At 33.7% G+C, this 18,332-nt stretch overlaps 1 protein-coding gene across 2 annotated transcripts; it reads right to left on the minus strand.

Moving 5' to 3' along the window:
- Positions 1–1,356: 1,356 nt before the first annotated feature.
- On the minus strand, positions 1,357–17,809 carry LOC131661688 (uncharacterized). Of its 2 annotated transcripts, none has more exons than XR_009301220.1 (11): positions 17,245–17,809; positions 15,737–15,854; positions 15,262–15,358; positions 11,675–11,781; positions 10,722–10,844; positions 10,418–10,571; positions 6,221–6,281; positions 5,754–6,127; positions 3,552–5,157; positions 2,232–2,614; positions 1,357–1,635 (listed from the first exon to the last, which is right to left on the minus strand). XR_009301220.1 is itself a non-coding variant. In XM_058931295.1 (11 exons), the coding sequence occupies exons 2-11, from the start codon at positions 17,370–17,372 to the stop codon at positions 2,368–2,370; spliced, it is 3,015 nt and encodes a 1,004-aa protein (XP_058787278.1). In that variant the 5' UTR covers positions 17,373–17,405; positions 17,496–17,809; the 3' UTR covers positions 2,054–2,367. The 2 variants fall into 2 exon arrangements, 1 of the variants encoding a protein (XP_058787278.1); XM_058931295.1 differs by lacking the exon at positions 1,357–1,635 and having other exon boundaries at positions 2,054–2,614; positions 17,245–17,405; positions 17,496–17,809.
- Positions 17,810–18,332: the final 523 nt, after the last annotated feature.

Below are 18,332 nucleotides of genomic sequence, written 5' to 3' on the forward strand. Positions count from 1 at the left end.
AATACTAGACTATCACACACCCATACTAAAAATCTTTTCAAATACTCTCTAATTTTATAAAAAGCCTCTTGAAAACGTATCAAAACTTGTGTACAATTAATTAAGAAATATTTTTATTCAATTACAGAAGTTTATACTCTACATAATCGATTAAAAACGGGGTCTATTCGATTAGAGCAAGGTAAACAACCTCTTAATCGATTAGAAAAGTTTTTAATTGATTAAACAATATAGTCATTTTAGGATTTTCTTTTTTAGATTAGAATTGTCGTATTTTGATTTCTTTTTTAGATTAGAATTGTCGCATTTTGAAAAGTTTAAATTGATTATCAGCTAGGATTATTCAATTACATCATTAAAATGACCTATAAATCATTATTTTTTTGAGAAAAATATTTTCTACATAGAAATTTTCTACTTATTTCATTACACATCAAATTTTTACATCAATTAGATTAGATATAATATAACATATCTATATATAATTATAACTAAATAATACAATGTATATAATACTTATTTTTTATTTAAAAATGTGTTTTTAAAGAGGAGTTCAATTACAGGACTTCAATTACAGGACTGTCTTTAAAGGCATGCAAGATGATCTATAACACGTGACCTCACACATTTTTATGATTAAGATATGTTAAATAGCACCCTTACAAAAATCTCATGCTAACTTCGACTTCGACTTCTTACATAGTACTTAAAAATTTGAGATGGCTCTAGTCAACCTCTCCCACTTTTGACTGCCACTACCCCTCCATTCATCTTACTTTATTTATAAAATTATTTATTTATTTTTAAAAATTAAAACAACAATTTTAATATAAATAATATATAAAAATATGTTTTTAAATATAATAGAAAACAGTTTTTAACTAACAAAATAATAAACCAATTCTATTTGATAAGCCTCGTGCAATCTTCCATCAGAAAGCTAAGTTAGAGTTAACAAAGTTGGTAAATTATTAGGTATACATGAGTTTTAGTATATGTGAAAATCATTTAAAAACAAATTATTATAAACAAATGACATTATATTTTATGAATGGATGATGAGTAAATATCCAATCAAGCTCTACCAAAAAAATTTATATTTTTTTAAATAAAAAGAAAAGCTTAAATAATAAAAATATTTATCATAAATAACAAAAATTAGTTCATCAAATTATTAACAAAAACTGATTTCTTAAGAATATAAAAAACTGTTTCTTTAATAACAAAAAAGAAAATAAATACTTCTAAAGTAATCAATAAAAATATATTTTTGTCTAAATATTTTTTTTTATTGCTGTATTTATATAATTCATATATGCAAAAAAAAAAAAAAATTACACTATAAATCAAAAGTGATAATAATGAATACACTAGATTGTGTTTTGTGTTTAGTGGATAGACTGGCTTTAATTTCTTAAATTATTTTTTAGTGGATCTTATTAGATTAATAAATTGTTTCAATTCATTTATTACCATCCAAGTCTATTATATTAAATTCATCCATTTTGCTATCCCTCAAAATATGAAGAGCAGAATTGCTAGAAGCACTTGATTACATTATAGTAAGATTTATTTTTTCTTTTGCAAGGATTCTCCCCTCTGGTTGGGATGCGTGCGTGTGCCCCAATTGACAGCCTGTGCCACGCTCAATATTTATTATCTTAAATTAACATGTGAATAAAAAAGCATAAACATTAACCTAGGATGCAACTCAAGTTAAAGACAAGAAATTAACATCTTTAAACATGGAACCCAATAATGAAAAACCAAATGATCATATTCTCCTTTAACTAGGAATTAAGGATTGCTTAATATGGATTTCGATGCAAGTATATGACAGGAGAAAAAAAACCGTGGTATATTTCCGTTCTCAAGAATTGTTGAACAAAGATTATATTTCCACTTTTCACAAAAAGTTCACAATTAACTGTTATGAATCTCCTGGTCCAGTGAAATCCAAAACAAATTAAACCTGATTTATAAACAAGATTATACTGTATTTTATAGCAGGAGATTGCACAAGAATGGATAAAAACTTCGGAACAAAGTAGATAAAAAAAAAATATTTCAGGCAGCAAGTTTGGCATATCCATTAGGGCATCATTTCATTCATCCTTTGTTTCAAATAGAAAAACCAGGGCCAAAAAGTCTCAAGGACGATAGTGGTAAATCTGTGGCACACTTGGAAGGTTGAACATGTAAAATATATGCAAGCAAAAAATGAAACTAACCTTCAGTCTGAGCCAAACTTTGTGGGTCAAGCTTGACCAACAAGCTTGAAGATGAAAACAAACTAGACCTAGCAATCCCTACCATTGCCATGCATGTGTATATATCACAATGCTGTAGTCTATAACAACTGCAGAACTATCTGTTTGCTAAAGATGCCGAGGCAGAGGCTGCTTCTGCTATTAAGGAAATAGGCTGACGTGCCTGGAGGCAGGCAGCTATGTCAAACGGATGCAACTCTGAACCATCAAAAAGAAGATTTACTCCAGGAAGAACTACGTCTTTGCTATCATTATCATCTGGTTCAGCTTTTGTCGTGTTGGCTTGAGTGCCTTCTTCAATGGGCCTTGTGGCAGCTTCGTAAACAGGAGCTAAGGCATAAGATCTGCATGCACCAAAGTACATAGTTTGAGAATTGGAATAATTAGAAACCAAAACTATGAATAACACGGATGGAAAGAATCCATACTAGGTTTCTTATTATAATAATGTTGAGGTTGTATAAAATATTGTCAATATAACTTTTGATCACTACAGCCACCTCCAATTAAAAATAATGATGCCAATCGGAGATCGCATGATAAAACAGTTATAAATGCTGGTAAAAATACTGGTGACGGAGGAATCAGTCTCACAGGAACATGAAACACCGGAAATGCATCCCGCACAGTTGGATAGTGGATCCATAGTTATCAATTCCAGTTTCAAATCCTGAATTGGAAAACCAATTCTTTGAATCGTAAAACACAAATGACATTTTCGAGCAAAAACAAATGACCTAGCAAAAATATAAGCTGATGTATCATACATAAACCCCATAATGATTCAAGATTTTTAGTCATAAATCAATGAGAAAAGAAAGTAGCTTAGGGTTCTTAATGTAGATGGTACTGCTCTTACAAACCTTTTGTATCTTTCATTTCAATCGCAGTACAGAAATAAAAAATACTTCATCTGTTTGAAATCTTTATCTAATTCACTTGAGTCTGTTTTACACCATTATTCTAGTAATTTTTTTTTCCGCTCAACCTTAGGAACCTAACATCAAGTGAATAGGAAATGAGCAATACCAAAAATATAAACACATAAGATATTCAAACATTATCTTCATAAAAGCACCGGGCAATTGCAAATTATATACTTCTATAAAATTAGAATGTATAAGAAAATCATCACTAGATTAGATTATGAAAGAAGATGGGCAATTATTTATGATGAAAACCCAAAGTCATGTTTGTGAGATATGCTAAAGGAATTCACTTATTTATCTGATAAGAAAACTCAGCAATCTTCAAGAATTGAGGGTTTGGAAGTATACAAACCTAAGAATACTGCCATCAAAGCTTAAAACTTCAGTTCTACATCGTTGTCGATTTGCAAGTTTTAACCTTTGATGCTCACTTGATGCCCCTGAAATGGGAGAGGAAGGGTCCACAAGTGGATTCCATCTTCCACTAGCATAGTTCATAAGCTGCCGTGAGGATTCCTTAAATTGTTCCTTCTGGTAAAGTACCTTAGCAGCAGGCCCTGTTGCTTGGTACTCTGAAGAAATGTCATGTAATTTTCTCCTTAAGCTTTGCATTGCATGATGGTGTTCACCAAATGATCCAGATTGAAGCAATTCAGATGACACCACCCTTCTACATATATCATTACACAACGTTGGGCTAAATAATGGCATCCCAAACTCAACACTCAACGGAACCCAATCATACTTTTCATCAGGTGAAAACTGGTCAGGCTCTCTATCATTAAACAATCTAAGTAAGCGGATGTATCCAACTGTCCATAGTTCCATCGTGTCTGCCAAATCGCTCAATAGAGACTTCACCTTTGAACTTTCTTCTTCGGATATTCCCAACTCTTTTCCAACAGGAGCAATTGAGCCATCGGCATTCTTTAAGGGCAAAGGGATATCCATTGTAATCAATTTTCCAGATTTATCAAGATCCAACTTACTGAGAGGCAGCACCAGTATGGCTGAATGCTTAAGAAGTGAATTTAAACAATGCAAAAGTATATTTCCCTTCACTAAACTTCCTTCAAGCTTCCCTCCTAACCCTCCTACTGTGGAACCATCCCAAGACCATATGAGAGCTTTCTCACAGCCAGCCAATGGAGCAGGAAGCGAGCGCAGACACTGTCCTTTCATCAGAACAACTGACAGAGGCCCACTTGTTACAGTTGAATATAATACCAATTTCATCCAAGGACTCATAGAAGAATACGAGGGAGGACCAAAATGAACAGGACCCCCAGGTCCAGGAAGAATTGATGAATGAGGAAGAGGCAATATGGACACAACTATATCATAGTCACGAAGAAACAAACGATCAAGGGTTGCTGGTGAAAGAGAAGCCAAGCTTTCACAACGGAGAATATCTACACGGTATTTTTTTTTCCTCTTTAGCATTTCTGTTCCAACATTTGACCCTTCAACCATTAGTTTCTCATTGTTTTGGAGATTTTCATCATTACTGGAATCCAGTATGTCATTGCCATCACCTTCCAATGTAATAGAACTGGTTCCATCACTAGGAACACCTTCATAGGAAACAGAAGCCTCAGCAGACTTCTCCAAATCTAAACTCAATAAATCATCATTATTTATCTCAGCTTCTGTAACCCCAGAGTCTCCTAATTTTTCAGACAAGGATTTTTCAGCTGTTTGAGAGCTTGGTTCATCATTGCTTGGAGTAGCCATATTCATCTTATCAAGTCCTTCCTCGACTTTCACATCAGAAGCAACTCCGCCTGATTGTAGACATTCTAATACACATCGCAGGCTGAATGCATGATTGGCAAATTCCTGCAATTCTCCCTCAAATTTTGCACCTTCCAGAGTGCTTAGATCCTTGCAAAGATCAGAAATGCTGGCATGACCTAATTTACCCGCTTCATAGAGCGTAACAGCATGAGATTTCAGACCTGACAAAGTTCATCCGGAAAAATGGTTTCGGTCAGACTATAGACAAATAGAATCAAACAAATCAATGATATAAGAAAACTAACATAAATGAATAGAAAAGAACAACTGTACTGCTTTGGCACAGAACTAATACACAAGACTTTGAAAAATAGTTTGGGAATTGTAATTTAGCTATACTTAGAAATGTTGGAAGCTTGAAGAACGTTCATTACTGAACAACTGCATCAGAAAGTTCAAGATTAAGCAAGAGGGGGAGAGGAGAATGTAGAAAAAATCACCTAAAGAATGCTAATGGTAACGGTCCAAAAAATGTAGGTAAAGATGGAATTCAAAAGGAGTTGCAACAGATTAAAACTGCATTAGAAAATAAGAATGCCAAGATTACCTACAGATGCTGGTTAGTAATTACAAGCATCTACATCAAAGATAATTAAAAAATACAGCTCGTTCATCCAAACAATCAATAAGGTCCGAAGAAACCTTAGAGATGATTTCGTATGACCTTTTATGTCAGTAAAACAGACTTTTCAACGATAATATTTTAGCAATGGATTTAAGAGGCAAAAAGTGGGATCGTGTAGAATAAAGTTTAAACCTGGTGAAACAGAACCCATCATAAGATAGGATGTTATATTGGCATCAACTATGAAGGCAACACGCGTATAGGCCGAACGAGGACCATGGTTGCTTGAACCCAAAGCATCCGCTTGAATATCATTATCAATATGGATATTGTCAAAACCATGACTAGCAAGAGAAACATCTTCATCACTAAATGCACTTCTTGGAGACCCGGGTATACTTGTATCTTGAAGAATAGAGGATGGATCAATGACTTTTGTTGCCCATCCCAATCGACATACAAAGGATGCAGCAGCCTGCAGTTGTGACAAGTCAGCCTGTAGGGTTGTTGCCAACTCAGCAACAGATGCATTTTCATTTGAAACAACAAAAACTGCATACAGTAACCTGTAAGAAAAAGACATCATGTTATTTTCAATATCTTTTTAGCAACAATATTTGGAATTAATAAATGGAAATAGGCTGAGAAAAATACAGTACTCTTCAATAGGATCTTCATAAGACTGCTCCCTGTTGGATACAAAACCTTCAAGCCTTGAAACTGAAACACAATAAATAAAAAAAGAAATTACTTCAGTCACTTTAAACAGGCAGTTTTTAATAAAAATGTTGAACATATAATATAGTTTGAAAGAAATCTCATAAATCATGAAACATTCAGCACCCTTCTATTATAACGATTAAGGAGTGGTAAATTACCTAATTTTACTTTCTGTTGGCTGTTTCTAGTTTATTATTTCCCGCATCATTTTACCTAATTTTTTTACTTATATTGTACCTTTATCATCTGAAATCTAATAAAGAGCTATAGGAAATGTACTCTCCATATTCAGAATATGAGGTATCGGCGCTGATTTTCCGCCACCCTTATAAAGAACTAGGGTTGTTCATGGTACAATTTTGCCAAAAACCAAACCGAACCATAATAAAAGTTCACTCGAACCGAACCGTTATAATTTGTTCAAAACCGAACTGGACCAAATTATTGGTTCGGTACACCGGTTTTGAATTCCAAACTGTACCAAACTGTTACTTTTTTCAAGAAAGAACCATTTAACAAGGTGAATGAACCGTTATACTTTTCTCAAATTTTTTAATAAAAAATCATTTTAGACTTTTTAATTTAGCATTTCTCTATAAGCATGTCTTTTATATAATTGACTATAAAATTATATAATAGAGTGATAGTTAAATATTAATTAAAACAGTAACTTTATTTTTTAAATAAAAATTATTTTTAAAAATATTTTATACACAATTATAATTAAACTATCAAAATATTTTTAAAAAAAATCTAAAACAAACCATTCTTAAATTAAAATAAGTAATTTATACTCTATTATTTAAATACTTAGAAAATTTTAGAATTTAAATTTATTTAACAACTGTTAAATAAAATTTTATTTTTTATAAAAATATTTTTTATTATTTAAAATAAATTTAATTTATCTTAAAAACACTGAAGTAGCATGTAAAGTTATATCAAGGTACCAAAGTATATATGCAGCAGTAATACCAATATGCAGCGACACTAATACCATATCATATTAATGGTTAACAATTGCGGTTCGGTTCTTTTGGTTTTGATTCGATTAACTGCGGTTTGGTTCGGTTATTGAACTGTTTTACAAATTGCAGTTCGGTTCATTAACTAAAGAGAATGGTTCGGTTACTTAACAATGGTTCGGTTCTATTGTTCGGTTCAATTTTATAGATTTTTTTAACAGCCCTAGGTCCACCCAATTACTGACTTCAACTCTTTCATTCAAATTATGCACAACAAAATATCCACCCTTAAAAACTAGGATGCTGAAAAACAATGTATATGGCTGGAGTCATAAAATCTATATATTGGAAAATAGGCCAACCCTACCTATTGTGCAAGACTCCAATATTCTGAACAGTGTTTTGGACTAGGTAGAATAAGATTAGAAATCACAGTATTAGAAAGTGTTGGATACATGATATTAGAAAGTGTCAGATAGTACCTATAGTAGAAAAAATGGTGAAAAATAGGTTTAGCTGATTTGGACATGTAGAGAGAAGATTTGTTGATTTTATGGTATGGACAGTAGATCAGATGGAGAGGAGAGGATTTAAACAACTAGAGATAGAATAAAACCTAGGAAAATTATTAGAGAAAGTATTAAGATCTTGATATTAACGATTTGGATAGAAACATGGTCTTGGAAGATGGCCCCACTTAGTGGGATAAGGCTTGGTTGTTGGCTGGTTTTGGATTGCAATCACCCTTCACAACATTTGGCAGGGCAATGGACCAGTGAACCAGTCACTGAATGCTAATATTTTTTTGATTGAATTCTAGCAAGAAATTGATCTATTTTACTATTTTGCAGAAATATTCTGACGATTTGTTTAATGACAAAATGCTGAAAAAGGAGAAGATAATTGATTTTCGTCAGGGTCTTACCAAAAGTTAGATGTAGTTCGGGGATCACCCCTTGATATTAAGCCGTTGTCTTACCAAAAGTTACTTTTGTCAGTTACATGGGAAGAAAGTCAGAAAATTCAAGTTGGGTTCCAGTTCCATGATTGAGGATACAATGCAAGACTGGTTTTGCAAGGCTATACCCACAAAGCTTAGCATCTCACTCTTCCTTCCTCTAGTTTTCTCACCTCTCTCAAGTAACTCTTTCCCTATCTTCGAGTTTCAACCAGTGTATGCAGAAACGAGAGTCGAGACGTAAAAACGTCCGTTTTTACGTTCCATTCACATGCAACCGTGCTGCGAGCCTGTTGGAAACGGAAGAGTGAAACTCGGTAGAAACGTACGATTCATTCCAGCAAAAACGTTGGAACATTTGAAATCCAGCCGCCCCATTTTTTTGGGTTTTAAAAAAAAAACCTAATTTTTAGCTGGATATGGATCCGGGTCGGGTTGTATTGAAAATAATAATAAAAAACAGCATTTGCAAACGTGTTGCAGGAGGATAACAGCTTGCAATTCTCAAAAAGTAAAAGTAACCGTTTGCCTCCATTAATATTATTGATGTTAGTGTCAATATATAATCAATATAATCAATATAATAATATAATAATTAACCGTTTGCCTCCATTAATACTGATGTTAGTATCAATATAATAATTAGTATTATTCTCTATTTTTATCTATTTCCTTTGCACGCCTCTAATTATTATTAAACCTAGCCTATAATGATTTAGAACTTATTTTCTTTATATATGATTATTTTTGACATATGTATAAAACTATGCATATATAAATATAATTTTTATCAGTAGTAAAAACTTACGTTCCGTGCTACGTTTCTCGAGTTACGTTTTTTCAATCCTATACCGTTTCCGTGTAAACTCTAGAGTTTTTAAACACTTTCAACTATTTCCTTCTCCTTAAATCTCTTTCTTTCTTAATCTCTCTGTTTAACTCTTTCTCAGCTATGTCTCACCAACTATGAAGCATGGACCCCTCTAAGAATAGGCATGTCATGGTGTCCAACACTTGTATAACACTTGTACGACACGTGTTGGAAAAGGCTTACAAGTGTCGGAAAAGTCAAACAAGTGTCCCCCAAAAATGGATTTTTTTTCTTTGTTTCGACACTCTTTGAATTGGTACCTAAGACACCCGTATGACACTCGCACAACACGTGTTAGACAATTCAGACAAATGTTTCAAAAAAAAATGTTTTTTCTTTGTTTTCAACATACTTTATACATTTTTTTGAACAAATCTCTTACACATCTAAAAGGGTTATTAAACATGCATTGCAACAATGTTATCAATGCAGAATTAAAGACACCAATTTTGATTATAATATTTTTTACTTTTTTAATAATAGATAGATAAATGTAAGTTATATCATATATGTGGCAGTGTCGGGATCCTATGTTTTTGACATAATTGGTGTCGAAATGTTTGTGTAGTGTCGTGTCCCGGTGTACGTGTCGGAGTCTATGCTTCATAGCTCACCAACCTCTGGCTTTTCTTTGCAGCTGTGATATAGTAGTCGATGTTTAGATGCTTTGCCAAATGTCTTTGTTGCTTTAGACCTGTGCCTGAGCATTGAAGCCATGTCTAGCAACTTCTAGGCCTGCAAAAAGGCTTCATAGCCCTGCGAAAATGCAAGATTTTGCTAAGTTCTAGATCTAATTGAAGGTTTTTCCTACTGATGTGGTTATATTGATATATTCTAATGTTAGTCATTTATGCTTAATTATTGTCAACTGTGTTAGCATATTAGTACGAAATTGAATCAAACATACTCTGTTACCTCTGAATTGATTTGGATAGATTTAATTAGTCATTCACTTACCAACAGATAATCTACTTGTGGGCAAAACTGACTCTGAAGCAACAAATTATTGAAACTAATCAACTAAAAACCAACACCCAATTGTGTTTGGTTTGGTTTAATTTAGTTGTGAAACCATAAACAAACAGTTTAGTTTAATTTTAGGGGAACCAATATGGTCAGTTGGGTTGGTGAAAGTACAGATACCTCAAAAGTGTAAACAGAAAAAGGAAGTGATCAACGACTCTGCTTTGCAGTAATACATTTCCCCCAAGGCATGCCTTCAGATTATAATGCATTAGGGACAACTTAGTTGCTTTGCTTAGGTATCATTCCAAGGATATTGATTTTAGGAAAGTAAAACCTAGAAAGTCAAAATACAGAATTAAACATTAACACAACACACCTTTGAACCGATCCTCAGGATACACTGGAACATCAAAATAGATCAATCCGCGTCTATAGAGACCCTTTATAACTTCAGGATCAAACAGGATAAATGAATTTGCTTCCTCCTTACATATTTTGTCTATAGTTGCAACTTCCTCTTCAGAGAGTTTCTATAAAGGAAAAGGACAAGGCAAAAAAATTGAACAAAAATCATTCGCCAAGGGAATACCAAAATTACTTCGTATTGCCAAATTAACACAGTGAACAACGTTATTGTAAGTGAACACGCCTCCATTTAGTAAGGGTGATTCAGGCCTCACCTTAAATTCTTCCAAAGTAAAGTTCACCAGACAAACTCCCCACCAGGATTCAATAAGAAAGTCTACAGGTTGCGTAGGCAAGAGTTCTTTTGCAATTGATTTGTTCAGTTTCCACATGATTTTCTGAATATTCAAAAATAGGACATGAAAGGTCAGAGAAAAAAGACATGAAATCAATTGAAAATGACATAAAAACTGTCTGTGCTTTAATTGCTTGCGAGTCACTCAGAAGATTTACTTTATATACGTCGGCGAATACAAACATATCCAAGGCATTACATCTAAACTAAATCTTAAGGCAAAAGAATTTTATATGGCAATAAGAATCAAACTTTATGAATCTAATGATATTCAATTTCAATGATGCTCAAGAAATCATATCCAGTTTCAGACATGACTAATTCAGGTCAAGACAAGGAAGTCAAATTCAAATTTGTCAGGAATGAAAGCCTGGTCAAAGACGTGTGATTGCAGGAACAAGGGAACCAATCTTTCTCCTTCAAAATTTTCTCTCTTCTTTACAAAATATCTTCTCTTTCTAAAGTTCAGCCTTTCCCGTTATTACTTCCCTAATTATCCAGGTTTCCTATTCCACATTAAATACCGATGAAAAATTACATTAAATGAACCTTCCTAAGTAATGTCTTAGAAATTTGATTTGAAAAATGTTCGTTGCTTTGCCTACAAACCTTAACGTCAGCTTTTGTAGATCATAACAAAGTCGTTTATAGAAGTGTCAGATTAATTAGAAGGTCGATAAACAAATTTGGTTTAATATATCTTGAATCAAATCCTTGCTGCCTAGAAAAAATAAACCTTATAAGGTATTATTGGTACTATGATTGCAACAACGAATGAAACAGAGATATACAAATTATATTTTATAATTATTTATATAGGAAATTCAAGCCAAAAATATTTTAGGTAAGCCATACAGTCAATTTAACCAGTACCTTAGATCTGCACTTGTTCATTATATCAATAAATTCATTTCTCCCAATTCCTACAAGTCTTAAAGCATCCGCTGCACTAAAATTTGGGATGCTGTCATAAGGTTGCTCTGCAAATTATAAGAACATGCAGGAAGTGGTTAGACATTTATTACACAAATAAATCAGTACAAGTAAAAGATCAAAATCCTTAATAAATATAAATTCCAATAGGCTAAACAATTGTGATGATGTAAATACAACAACCAATAGTTACATAAAATCAAATAATATTATCATCATCTACACCATAGTTATGTGTAAACTAGCATCGGGCTCAATGCATAAGTTGTTGGAATATGTAAAAACATAATGCCAAATACTATCTTCATCCCTATATATAAGACCCTTCTATTTTGTAAAATTTGTGTGTCCTTTTAATAACCTTCTCGAAACTCACTTTTGAAGTAATTATTTTATTACCAAAATACGCTTAATCACTTAATCATCTCGCGGGAGGATTTGCGAAAGAGGTGGAGTGACAAATCTCAACACAAATTAATTACATGGAGAATGATATAATGAGTAGTTGCAAAATGAGTTGGACAAATTGAGTTTACCTGTCTACCCCGTCTTTTGGGAGAGCAGGTTGGGATTGTCAACCCGTCCTAACCCACGACATAACCCATTGAAAAAGGAGGCAGGGCGAATAGCTCAACGGGTTCTTTTTTACTAATCTATTAATTATATGAATTTTTTATATTTTACGTAATTTTTAGACTATTATTTGCAGGTTAGCTATCCTGAAAATTAATGCCTTCCATATGTTTTTATTGTATTTCTTTTATTCACGGGTTAATCTGCCAACCTCTGGCGAAGTAGGATCTTCCATATGTTTTTATTTATTGTATTTCTTTTATTCACGGGTTAATCTACCAACCTCTGGCAATGTGGGATTTTCCACCCACTTTGCTAAGTCATTCTGACTCGTTTATAGTCAGGTTGATGGAACAGTGAGCTGAAAAAGACCTGATTAGTCACTCACACCAATAACTATAAGGTAATTATGAAAACGTAATACAAATTGTTAACAAAGTTAATGTTACAGCCCAAATTAACCATAATTCTTAATTTGTATTAATTTATCAAAGGAGTGTTACATGTAGGGTCAGGTAGTATTTTTACTGCATCATAATATTTAAGAATTAAGAGCCATCTTAGAAGATCACCTACGACTGGTTTCCACATTTTATTATATTTCATTGTTGTTTAAATTTAATAAGGTGTCCTAATATTAGTATAAATAAGGATCATTGCCTTATTCAATATTTTATAGAAATGCTTCTAACAGAATCAAATCAATATCAATTTCAAATCATTCAGTCCATATGTCTTAATTGTGTCCTTCTCCATCTAAAAAACATGTTGGACTTTCCGCCTTAATTGCGGTCTGCCCCTAGTCGCCTTAATTGCGGCACTTTGGTTTGCCTCATTGCAGCCTCCAACACCTTCATTGTGTTGGCTTTGAAGGAGTGGATTTAGTCTCACATTGCTTAGAGATATAGCATGTATTGTGTTTATAAGTGGGGCAATCCTCACCTTACAAGCCGGTTTTGTAGGGATGAGTTAAGCTCAACCCAAATTCTGAAATGGTATCAGAGCCTATCCAAGATCTATCGTTGGGCTTCCCGCATCGTCCGCGCTTCAGGCTCATTGAGGCCTAACATGAGGGGGTGTGTTGGACTTTCCGCCTTAATTGCAGTTCGCCCCTAGTCGCTTTAATTGCGGTCCGCCCCTGTTGTCGCCTTAATTGCGGCACTTTGGTTTTCCTTATTGCAACCTCCAACACCTTCATTGTGTTGGCTTTGAAGGGATAGATTTTGTCCCACATTGCTTAGAGATATGGCATGTATTGTGTTTATGAGTGGAAGCAATCCTCACCTTACAAGCCAGTTTTGTAGGGATGAGTTAGGCTCAGCCCAAATTCTGAGAAAACTAATAGTTTTTAAGGGTACCCATCCTCAATAACCTAACTGCACTTGACTCTGAAATATGGAGTAAATTATTCCATTCCATTTAGTCATCATCTCTCTGGTCACATTCTCCATCTTGCACCCTCTCCCTATCTCCATCACACCTATCCCTCCTCTGTCATCTCTCTTGTCAATGTGTGTTTCACCTCACAGCTCATGCCACTTCCATCAGCTACGGCATGTCTCGATTAACCGGTACGGAGGTACCAATCATAGCATTTTTGTTAGCTTACCAACACTTGAGGGCGTATCCCAGTCACCTAACATTTCTTGTCACCTAACATTTCTTGTCACCATTGCCCCCATTTGATTCATCGTCTCCTCCTCTATCAAGGTTCGATCTCACCTTGTCCCACGGATCACTTGACTCTGTCCCACCATCAATTTTCAAGCACGCTAATTTGGTCCTAATTTACTTTCCTTTATTTATATTATGTAGATATTATGTTAACATCTTTCTGATATTAACTCTTATTCTTATCCCTATAATTTGGAGATCTTAGTTGTAACTACACAAGGCTGAGGGTTTAGCCTCTCAAGCAATTCAGATGAATTCATTCTCTATATTTCAAGTGGACCCACATCAGGTTCAATAGATACTGTAGTATACTCTTAACTCTCAATCATCTACTCGCTTATTCATATCCAACTTTCAACACACGTGATTTAGCTTTCTGCTGCACCATATGTACTCACTACTGCAGCAACTAATTAAATTTCATCCTCTAACACAAACGTTCCTGCCCAAATCCCAATTTACTCTAGGATAAAAAGAATGTTTGTTGTATTGTTGTTGCAAGCTCTTACCTCATTAATAGATATTGTTAGAATATTAGAAAATATCTTACTATATCTTTTGTACTATTTTAGAGTATATTTGATCATCTTCTAAGATAAGTTTTTAAATATCGATTACTTATTGTTATGGTTTGGGCATGTATAGAGAAGACAAGCGGATTTCATAGTAAGGAGAATAGATCAAATGGAAGGTGTCAAACCGCTAAAAGTAGAGGAAGACCAGGAAAAACTATAAGAGAAACTATTAAGAAAGATCTTGAGATAAATGAGTTGGACAAAAGTATGGTATTTGATCCATGTAGCCAACCTCACTTAGTAGGATAAGGCTTGGTAGTTGCTGTATTCCTAATTTCTCTATTTAGTTAAAATCGAGTCTATGTATCCCATTAAATAGGGATTGGTGTTTAGTCCTTTGCATCAAGTTTAGTATCAAACTATTATCAATCACATTCAAATTCTTAAAATTTCTCTCCTTTTTTATCTAACATTCCATAATTTCAATAGGCATTTTCTTTAGAAAGGTTTCACAAATCAGCATCACATTAGATATGTCTCACTCTCAATCCGTAATTTTTTATTTTATAAACAAATTTCAATTCAAGAATAATGTAAATGACTAGCTAACTCTTCTGGTTCCAGCCATTAAAGTTACAGATGAACTCGCAGTAAAAAAATGTTCATACAAACACAATGCAACAAGCAAATTACCGTTAGAGAAACCTGGTTAATAAATCCAGACCAGCATAGTGAATATACATAGAAATGCAACAAACAAGTTACCGTTTCTCATTACTTCAAAAATCATATCACAATAATATCTGAAAGGAGACACCCTCATTACACGGCAAACATACTCCGCCAGATGATAAGGAAACAGCTGCAAGTAAGAAACAAGCACATTAAATTAATATGCCAAGCAACAAAAATCAAATCATAAGGTCACTGCCCAGCATCCATACAGTGGTCCTCTAGCAGTTACATGTGTCATTCATTAAGGATGTGAAATTGCATGAGTTTTTTGTTATAGAAAAAAATAATAATATGGTTAATTTATTTATTACTTATCAGAACTAATCCTATGGAAAAGGAGAACCAGTCAGAGACAAGTTTTTAATTCCAACTTTGGTTGTGAAGCAATAAAACTTCAATTTTCTCCCAAAAATGTCCTAGCATCAAAGTTTTCTGATCAGTGATTAATGTATTTGGTATATATGCTAAGAAAGAAGGGTCACAGAGCCCTCTCTAAATGACATACAGCAAGATTCCTCCGCAAGTAACGCATCATATCTTCATAATATTCACTTTCTTTACAAACTTTCCGGGCAAAACAGCTATTCCATTGAAGCCTTTTCTTTATACAGCATTCGATTATCCTGCATGTAATTTCCATATCCGGCAAAAAGAAAAAGCATATTAAGAATATGTATCTAAAAAACTTATTTCCAAGGCGTTAACACAATAGCCTTGAAATAAGCAGAATGTAGAGCACTATAGATATATACTAAATTATACAAACTAAAATACTATTTCTAATTGAGAATTAGCTCACAAAAGTTATTGTTTCTTCAATTTTCTTGTTGAATACACTATAGCCTCTCAAAATCAAGTTACCTCGTTCAAGTGCAAATTCATTTTATCCTACAATTATCTAAGAGATATGTTTGCTAGGTTTGAAACTCAGCAGGTACTCTAGAACCAATCACAACTGTTAAGATTAGGTTGTGACTAGTGATCATGGTGTTAGAGATTTGATCTTTCACTGGATTACCAATCCACCTGAAATAATTAAGATGGCATAAGATCACATACTTGAAGATTAAGGGTATGTTTGATTGGGTGGATTTGAAGGAGGTGCTTATTTTTCTTTTCTAAATTGAAGTAATAAAATGTTTTAGAAAATAAATTAAGTGTGATTGAAATGTTGTATGATCATCGATCATGTTATTCTTTCAATTTTTTTAAAACTCAATTATATACCAAAATATATAGACTAGTCCTTCAAAACCCTTCCTCCAAACCTACCCTAAAGGGTTGTGCGTAATACACTAACCCTAACGCATGTCATTATGCAAGAAAAGCCTGATTTTCTAGTAGCTAGCTCAGTGCCTTAGTTGCATTGATAAACCATGCAAAGCCAAGAGTAACAGTAATACCACCTAACAACCGTGCACATAAACGACGAAAAGAGCCCAATAACAATGAGTTGCACACTTTGAACAATGTATTTAAACATCTAACAGAAAATAACAGTATGCACAAGTACAGTTATTACAAAAAGAGAGGTTTATGTAATAGTATAAGACAAGACGACAGCAACAACAAATTATTACAAAAAATACACAAGTCACTACCAAAACCTCTCCGTTCTATTTGAGCAACATAGAAATGCCATCTCAATAGCTATAGAAGCACTAAACTCAAACCCATATCATTCTTCATTTTCTACTACAACTCATTTGAACACAGAGTTCACTCAAACATTTTCAACTTAATTTAGATAACTACTACTAGTCAGGCTTTTAAAAAAAGGTTCGCGACCGCGAAAAACGGCGACAAAACTGTATCAGCAGGTGTTGATACCATTATCACCGTTTTTATATTAAAGAACATTCACATAACGGCTGTAATCAGTATCGCGACACCTAACCAAAATCGCAACGTACTTTAAAACACTACTACTACTTATTAAGACTCAATCATTACAAAATGCCGATAAAGCAGGAAGTAAATAATCTGCTTAAAAGAATTGGAAACGATGCTAACCTTCGGTGCCATTCGTCTTTGGTAGAAAGAGTAGCTTGAATCCGCTTCGGTAGATTCTCCCATGGACACTCTTCGTTAATCGCTTTTTGCAACAACTGTTCCTCAACTGTAACTGGAGCACGCTGCATTTCTCACTTCTCAAACGACTAACTCGCAAAATTCTTCAAAACAACATGAAAGTCAACTAAACCTCACAACCGATCACACTGTGAAATCGAAGCAAATGTGGAAACAGATCAGAAACGAAGTACCGCGTTTACTGTGACAGCTGAAGAGGACGCTCGGAAAATGCAAGAAAGTGTATCCAACGTGATAACGGAGGGGAAGGTTGGATTCTAGGGTTTAGGAATCGGAGTTCAAATATACTGTTGTGCTCGTTCTTCTTTGGATGATTAGGCTATCAGAGAACGAGCGAGATCTGACGGAGAGTCAGAGATCGTGGTTCCGTTATGGCGGTCGGTGCTGGCCGTTTTCATAATTCATAACACGCTTCCGTTGGTTTTTTTTCAAACCGGTTCGGACCCTTCTTTTGTGGGTTTAGGAAAGAGGGTTTATTTGGGGAAATTGCAAATGGCATCGTCACTAGGTAAAAGAGTAGTTATAAATCATTTATATTTTTTTTTTTTTGGTAATAATAAATCATTTATACTTAAATTGTATGGTTTGTTATTAAATAAAATTGTGGTATAGTCAATTGTTTATGATGTGATAAAGAAAAAAATATTTATATTTATATGAAAAGTTATAAGAGATTAATGTAATATTTTAAAATTTAAAAGAAAATTGTTCACGCCATCTTTGTTATTTCTCACAAATTCTATTACAACTTGAAAATGCCTCTTGCGTCGTTCAAAATTTAAAATTTAGAAGCATCATGCAAACAACAAACCAAGTCCATCCGAACAACCAAGGTTTTTTGTTATGTGTTTCAATCATTTGAAAATAATGTTTGTTATGTGCTTTAACCATTATGTTTTGGTTCTATAGCGTAGTTGTTTGTTCAATTTTGAAGTGTACCCTAATTATGATTATGATATGTCTTGTCTTGTGTGATTATAGAAAAATAAATGACGAACAACCAAGGTACA

The sequence above is a fragment of the Vicia villosa genome, linkage group LG3, assembly GCF_029867415.1.
Source record: "Vicia villosa cultivar HV-30 ecotype Madison, WI linkage group LG3, Vvil1.0, whole genome shotgun sequence".
NCBI classification, from domain to species: domain Eukaryota; kingdom Viridiplantae; phylum Streptophyta; class Magnoliopsida; order Fabales; family Fabaceae; genus Vicia; species Vicia villosa.

Coding starts and splice junctions, on each gene's coding strand:
- LOC131661688 (XM_058931295.1), bottom strand. CDS start 17,372: ATGCAGCGTGCTCCAGTTACAGTTGAGGAACAGTTGTTGCAAAAAGCG. Junction 15,855..17,244: donor AAAGACGAATGGCACCGAAG/GTTAGCATCGTT, acceptor AATTACATGCAG/GATAATCGAATGCTGTATAA. Junction 10,845..11,674: donor TGAACAAGTGCAGATCTAAG/GTACTGGTTAAA, acceptor TTGAATATTCAG/AAAATCATGTGGAAACTGAA.